This window comes from Papio anubis, chromosome 13 (assembly GCF_008728515.1).
Source record: "Papio anubis isolate 15944 chromosome 13, Panubis1.0, whole genome shotgun sequence".
Taxonomy (NCBI): Eukaryota; Metazoa; Chordata; class Mammalia; order Primates; family Cercopithecidae; genus Papio; species Papio anubis.
In genome coordinates, this window is record NC_044988.1 from 94,751,451 (window position 1) to 94,758,525 (window position 7,075).

A 7,075-nucleotide genomic window follows, 5' to 3' on the forward strand; every position below is an offset into this window, starting at 1 on the left:
AGCCAACAGAGGAACTGGAAAGAACACTAGCAGCCAGGAAGCTGGGTTCAGCCCCTGCTACTGACACCTGTATAGCTCAGGCAAGCCTTTTCCCTTTTTAAGCCTGCTTCTCTTCATCTACAAAGTGAAAGGTTTGGTGAATGGTAGAGGCCCTTCTCCGTGTAATTAATAACTTTGGTTTCTGGCTTTTGATCCTTCTACTTCCTCTCACTTTTTTATCCCCCCTCACCTTCTTTTCTTCTACTTTACAAAATTATGTGTCCAAGCAGCTCCTACTAAGGGCTCTTCTCCTTTCTCCCTTGCAGTGCTGTCTGGTCCAGAGAGGAAAGACTCCCTCCCTTCCCTGCATCCCCTTGGCTCACTCAGCGTTTCTGAGCAGATTGGAAAGAATACTTATCTAAGAGGCTCAACTCTAACTGTAATCCATAGCTAGCAATAAGTCAACATGTTTCAAATGTTTTGTAAAAGTCAGTGATGACTATTTGTGTACCGTATTTTCTGAAATGAATATTTACATGTGTATTTTGGGGGTTTTCAGGGTTCTTCATGAACATATCCAGAGATTATCTAAAGTAGTGACTGCAAATCACAGAGCTCTTCAGATACCAGAGGTAATACAGGTTTATATAGCATGGGTAGTGTTAACTAAATGCTGCGTGGTAGCGTTACCACATTTTCAAGGAACTGAAATATGGTAAAATATAAAACATCATTTTCACTCTATGTAATTCAGTCTAACTTCAAAGTTCCTGAAGATGCTTTCAGGGATTAAAATTCCCTGGTATGAAATAGTAGAAAGCCAGTTGGGAGGAGCCCTTCCTTGATGCCACTTCTCAAGCCAGCCCTGCTGTCAGGGGCAGTATCTCTCCATCAGTGCTTTTATAGTCAGGTTTCTGCAGAAATGTTTTGAAGAAGCGGGAGGCTGGTAGCACTCCAAAGAGTGAGATATGCTGTCTCAGGAGAGGGCATTGAGTCTGCATGTGATCTCAGATTACCTTTAGCATTTTTACCTGTCCTACATCTCTTAGAAAATAAGAAAACATGAAAATTTCAGGTATTTGAGGTTTCTGGTTGTTTTTGTTACAACCTCCACTAATGAGACGTTAATTAGCATACAATTTTAAATTGTTTTTGGTTTTTTGAATCTGTTATTTCCAGGATTACTGCAACAATGGTACATATTTTTAAATTAACCTCTTTTTTTTTTTGAGAGGGAGGCTCGCTCTGTCGCCTAGGCTGGAGTACAGTGGCGCAATCTTGGCTCACTGCAACCTTCACCTCCCGGGTTCAAGCAGTTCTCTGCCTCAGCCTCCTGAGTAGCTAGGACTACAGGCGTGTGCCACCACACCCAGCTAATTTTTTTGTATTTTTAGTAGAGAGGTGTTTCACTATCTTAGCCAGGCTGGTCTTGAACTCCTGACCTCGTGATCCACCTGCCTCAGCCTCCCGAACTGCTGGGATTACAGGCGTAAGCCACCACACCCGGCCTTAAATTAACCTCTTTTCTCACACGTGATAACTTCTTTTATCACGTGTGATAAATCTATTTCCTGTGTAGAGCCGGTTTAAGCTAGTTTTAACGGAAAGTCCTCTTTTAGTAGTTTGCACTTCTGGAATCAGCTACTAAATGTAGAGAAGTTCCATTCTAGCTATTTAAGAAAGAGAATGATTTGAAATTTTGTGAATTCTAGCTTCTGTGCTGTTGAATGCCATTTTTCTATTAATGGATATCTGGTTTGCTCTATTTTAAAATGCAAAGCAACTTATTTAAAAGTTTTAAAGTTATGCTTCAATCTTTGGTGAAGGGGAAGGGGGCCTGCAATATGGTTTTACCAAAGAGAGGAAAAAGCAACCACATTATCCCCTGCCTCCTGACATGGAGGTTGCAGTGGTCACTGCCTGGGGTTGCCATTGGATTCAGAATCTGTATATTGTCTATGGTCTCACTTAGGTTTATCTTCGAGAAGCACCATGGCCATCTGCACAATCAGAAATCAGGACAATAAGTGCTTATAAAACCCCTCGGGACAAAGTGCAGTGCATCCTGAGAATGTGCTCTACGATTATGAACCTCCTGAGCCTGGCCAATGAGGACTCTGTCCCTGGAGCAGATGACTTTGTTCCTGTGTTGGTGTTTGTGTTGATAAAGGTGGGCCCCTTACTACTATCAGTTAAGGAGTTATGTGGCATTCTGAGCAGGTGGCGCAGGGCTTCACACAACGGTGGAGATCTTGGCTCTTTTCCAAGTCACAAGCTCTGGGTTACTCAGAAAGAAAGTGCCTACTGTCAAGATTTGTTCTTTTGAGACAGAATCTCACTCTGTCGCCCAGGCTGGAGTGCAGTAGTGTGATCTCAGCCCACTGCAACCTCCATCTCTTGGGTTCAAGTGATTCTTGTGCCTCAGCCACCCAGATAGCTGGGATTACAGGCGTGTGTCACCACGCCCAGCGAATTTTTTTGCATTTTTACTAGAGACGGGGTTTCGCCATGTTGGCCAAGCTGGTCTCGTGGTCTCGAGCTGGCCTCAAGTGATTCGCCTGCCTCAGCCTCCTGAAGTGTTGGAATTACAGACATGAGCCACTGCGCCCGGCCAAGATTTGTTCTTACCTTAGGGTTTTCAAAAGAAAGGATGGGAAGACTGGATTCCTAGATGAACATTTTCAGCTTTTAAAGCAGTGCCTGGGTCGGGTGTGGTGGCTCACACTTGTAATCCCAGCAGTTTGGGAGGCCGAGGTGAGTGGATCACGAGGTCAGGAATTCAAGACCAGCCTGGCCAAGGTGGTGAAACCCCATCTCTACTAAAAATACAAAAATTACAGGCTCCTGTAATCCCAGCTCAGGAGGTTGAGTGCAGTGAGCGGAGATCACACTGCTGCACTCTAGCCTGGGCGACAGAGTGAGACTCTGTCTCAAAAAAAAAAAAAAAAAAAACAAACAAACAAACAAAAAAAACAGTGCCTGAAGTTCTTGGTTGAGGCTCAGTATATAATTATTGAATGAATGGATGAGGGCAGGTTCTTTTTGTTATGCTTTTACCATCTTCTTTCATACGGAATTCCTTGCAGTACTTGTCATATAGGCTACCAAATTTACCAATGATCTCTCCTCTTTCAGCTTCTTATTTTGTAATTGTAGTATGAAAGTACTGACATCTGTCGTTCTTGTTGACTTTAAAATTACAGTTTCATCATTTATTTATTTATTTATTTTTTTGAGGCAGAGTCTCGCTCTGTCGCCCAGGCTGGAGTGCAGTGGCCAGATCTCGGCTCACTGCAAGCTCCGCCTCCTGGGTTTACGCCATTCTCCTCCTCAGCCTCCCGAGTAGCTGGGACTACAGGTGCCGGCCACCTCGCCTGGCTAGTTTTTTTTGTATTTTTTTAGTAGAGACGGGGTTTCACCATGTTAGCCAGGATGGTCTCGGTCTCCTGACCTCGTGATCCGCCCGTCTCGGCCTCCCAAAGTGCTGAGATTACAGGCTTGAGCCACCACGCCCGGCCCAGTTTCATTATTTAAATGGTTTATTTTGAACATTTTGAGGGTGACCGTGTAGTTTGGGTGCATACAGCCACTCAGTGATCGTATCACCTGTGTGTTCCAGTCAGCTCAGCCCAGCCGTTGCTCTCTAAAGTGTGTGTGATGTATGTCCTACTATTTCTTAGCATTGTGATATTTCTACAACCTGAACTCAGCTTGGAGGGAGAAACCCGTGGGGTTGGCTGTCACAGCTCCTCCTGTTGGCCATCGCTCTTCTGGCTTCCACACGTAGTAAATCTAGTTCCTATGGAGAGCCAGTTGAAGCTAGTTTTAAGGAAAAGGCCCTAGCTCTTCCTCTTAACCGTTTAACAGCCTGTGCCCTTTCTCACCACATGAAGAAGGTAAAAAAAATTCAGAAGATGTCCTCTGTTACCTCTGGCAACAGAGGGCATGCCATCTTTTTTAGTTTTTTCTTTCTCAGCTTATTCTCCCTGGACTTACTAGATATAATTCAATTTGCTTACAGTATTTATTTTGGTGTCTAACATTCTGAAATCCTGGGATGTTGAGTAAGACCACAGAGATTAGTTCAGCCTTCTTAGAAACCAGTGAGGTTAAGGACTTGCAAGGGTAGAAACCTCTAGATAGATTAGCTGAGATTAGAACCTGGGTTGCCTTTCCAACATATTATTGCTACTCATGGAAACTGGGGTTTAAAGATTACTTCCAAAAAATAACTTCGGGGTTGTTTTCAAAAGGATTGGTATGTCTTTCATAGAAGAACATTTGAAGAACACTTAAATGATTTTGGCAGAGCTTTGACATCTGAGTAATTGACTTTCATTTTTTACTTCTCTAGGCAAATCCACCCTGTTTGCTGTCTACTGTGCAGTATATCAGTAGCTTTTATGCTAGCTGTCTGTCTGGAGAGGAGTCCTATTGGTGGATGCAGTTCACAGCAGCAGTAGAATTCATTAAAACCATCGATGACCGAAAGTGACCAAGACCAAGGCCCACCAAGGCAGCAGACTGTTAATCAAACAAACAGATCTCTAAGAAGGCGCATCAGCTGCTTTGAAGGCTGAAGATCGTTTTTGTATAATATTGTACAGCTTCAGGCATTTTAAAGCAGATCTTTACTAAACAGGTTAATGAGCTAACAAGCAGGTTCTCTTTGGGCTCTTTCCTTTCTGAGTTGCATATTCTATTTTCTTGTCCCCAAGTAGAGTCTAGTACTACAAAAAGGGACCACATTTTTCAGGTATTTCTAAATATTAAAAAACAGAACAAAAATCTCTTAGAAAATTTCTAGACCTCCATTCTTGGATACCCTTTCTTTCCTTTTATTTTAAAAAAGAACAGTACCCCTCTTTTAAGATGCTGTCTTATATTAATGTGCATCTAATGGAAAGAAGATACGAGTTGCACTGAGGATTATAATAGTGGTACATTAGTGGCATTATCTATAAATACACTCACCTAAATTGAAAAGCTAAGAAGGAAATGTAAATATAATATATATTTATATTTGATGTAATATGGACATCTGCAGATTCTAATAAACAAGGACTATTGCTGATAGTAGGCTGTGACATACTGTCTTGTGAAATGGTTTCCTTGACAAGATTTAAGCTGAGCTTAAAAGCAAAAAACAAAAAGTACACAGAAATATTTATTAAAATGTAATACAGTTTATTGGACTTTCTAAGTATGGCGTTTGGTGGACAGGGCTGTCTTTAATGAGTGTGAAAGTTACTAAGTTACTTAGACATCTCACCGTGGAAGTTTGTGAGCCTGCATTAGGAGATAGACTGATTACCATACACGACGTAAAAAGGAACAGTGGATAGCTCATACTTTATGGTGGTTCTTCTCCTCCGAAATAATATACTGCAGAAATCCCAGACAGAGCTCCTTACAAACCTTTAATTGTAATATATTTTTGATGATTATTCACATTGAATGCACAGACCAAGAATTCAGTGAATGTCATTTTTTAAAAAACTAATTTGTATTGTCTGCTCTAGTGATACAAGTTTTACTAGTGATAAACTATTTTAATCAACCATACTATTCTTACGGAAAAAAATATCTATTTTGGCAGGTTTCTGTGCCTTTATTTCCCTCTTCTGAAAAAAAGTCTGTGTTTTCATGGTTTGGTTTGCATTGTATATCAATAATTAATCAGGAGTGGTTTTTGGTGCCTGAAAAATTGGCCAAGGAGGCACACCAAAGCTTCAAGCACAAGTCTTGTACGTGGGCCATCACTGTCTGGTTTCACTTTGTGTGTTTCCTAAACACATTTAGCTGCTTTTATAACTAACTCAGCCCCATACTTGAGTCCCTTGTTGTTGGGAGCATTTCCAGGCATCTTTTAAGGAAACTGTGACAAACAGCCTTGGGCAGATGAATACGGAGGCTGTCTGCTGTCCGTCTCTGAGATCTTTGTGTCTGGGAATGCCTAAAGATTTTATTTTTTTTTTCTTTGTTTGTATTTTATTTTTCGAGACAAAGTCTCATCCTGTCACCCAGGCTGGAGTGCAGTGGTGCGATCTTGGCCCACTGCAACCTCCACCTCCTGGTTCAAGTGGTTCCCCTGCCTCAGCCTCCCAAGTAGCTGGAACTATAGGCGCGCGCCACCACGCCCAGCTGATTTTTGTATTTTTAGTAGAAACGAGGTTTCACTATGTTGGCCAGTATGGTCTCGATCTCCTGACCTCATGATCCACCCGCCTTTGCCTCCCAAAGTGCTGGGATTACAGGCATGAGCCACCGCACCCAGCCAGAAACTAGATTTTCTTTATGTCTCCACCCCTTCTTCTTCATTTACTTTACAATACCAAAATAAATTGCATAGGAGTGTGGGATGTGGTTTCTGCCTTCTAGAGAGAGATCAGAATTAAACTAGTACTACGAAATGTCCTTTTAAATGTTAGGTCAAGAAATCCATGTACAGAGTCGTGAGCTTCATGGGCTGTAACTGCCAAACTTGCCCTGTGTTAGAAGTTAAATCCCATCGTAAATACATCACGAGGCCAGCTGTGTGATCTGAGACCTAGATGGGAGTTCATTGACTTCAGCCTTTGATTCAGTAAATGGTAAGCAGAAGACTTCGAATGGTTGAAATTCATTGTTACAGGATTTTACTCATAAACCAATGAGAGATTTTGTTTTCTCCACAATGGTTGCTAAGTCTATTCCATGTTAACACTGTGGAAATAAATATGAAGATGTGGACATTGCATTGGGGCTCTTTTCTGTGGAAGAGAAGGTGGTGGGATTGGGGTGAAGGGCTACACTGAAGGCAGGAGATAGGGCTCTGCCTTGTTGGAACCAGGGCTGAGGTTTGGCTCCAAACCTCAGAGATTTGGCATCTGTGACACCTCTAAAACAGGTTTGGGTGCTCATGACTCTGTAGCTGGCGGAGGAGCACAGCACAGCTGTTGCAGGGGCAGCTAAGGTTTCCTCTGAATATCCTGTCAGGAGCAAGGACTACTTTGGCATGAACCATCACTGGTTTGATTTCTTGACAGGTACATGAGATGGGGAGTGATTTGATTTTTTTTTTTTTTTAGAAAAGAGGAATAGTTGTTCCCCAAAT

General features: G+C 42.2%; 1 protein-coding gene across 11 annotated transcripts in view; it reads left to right on the forward strand.

The window, feature by feature from the left end:
- GAPVD1 (GTPase activating protein and VPS9 domains 1) overlaps window positions 1-6,711 on the forward strand; it is a 108,929-nt gene extending 102,218 nt beyond the window's left edge. For 10 of the 11 annotated variants that reach the window (XM_021927652.2, XM_021927653.2, XM_021927654.2 and 7 more), the window contains 3 exons: window positions 539-611; window positions 1,952-2,149; window positions 4,334-6,711. In XM_021927652.2, the coding sequence (XP_021783344.1) occupies window positions 539-611; window positions 1,952-2,149; window positions 4,334-4,474 (412 nt within the window). In that variant the 3' untranslated portion in view covers window positions 4,475-6,711. The remainder of the gene's footprint in view (window positions 1-538; window positions 612-1,951; window positions 2,150-4,333) is intronic. The other variant, XM_021927660.2, reaches the window with a different exon arrangement.
- The last annotated feature ends 364 nt before the right edge of the window (window positions 6,712-7,075 follow it).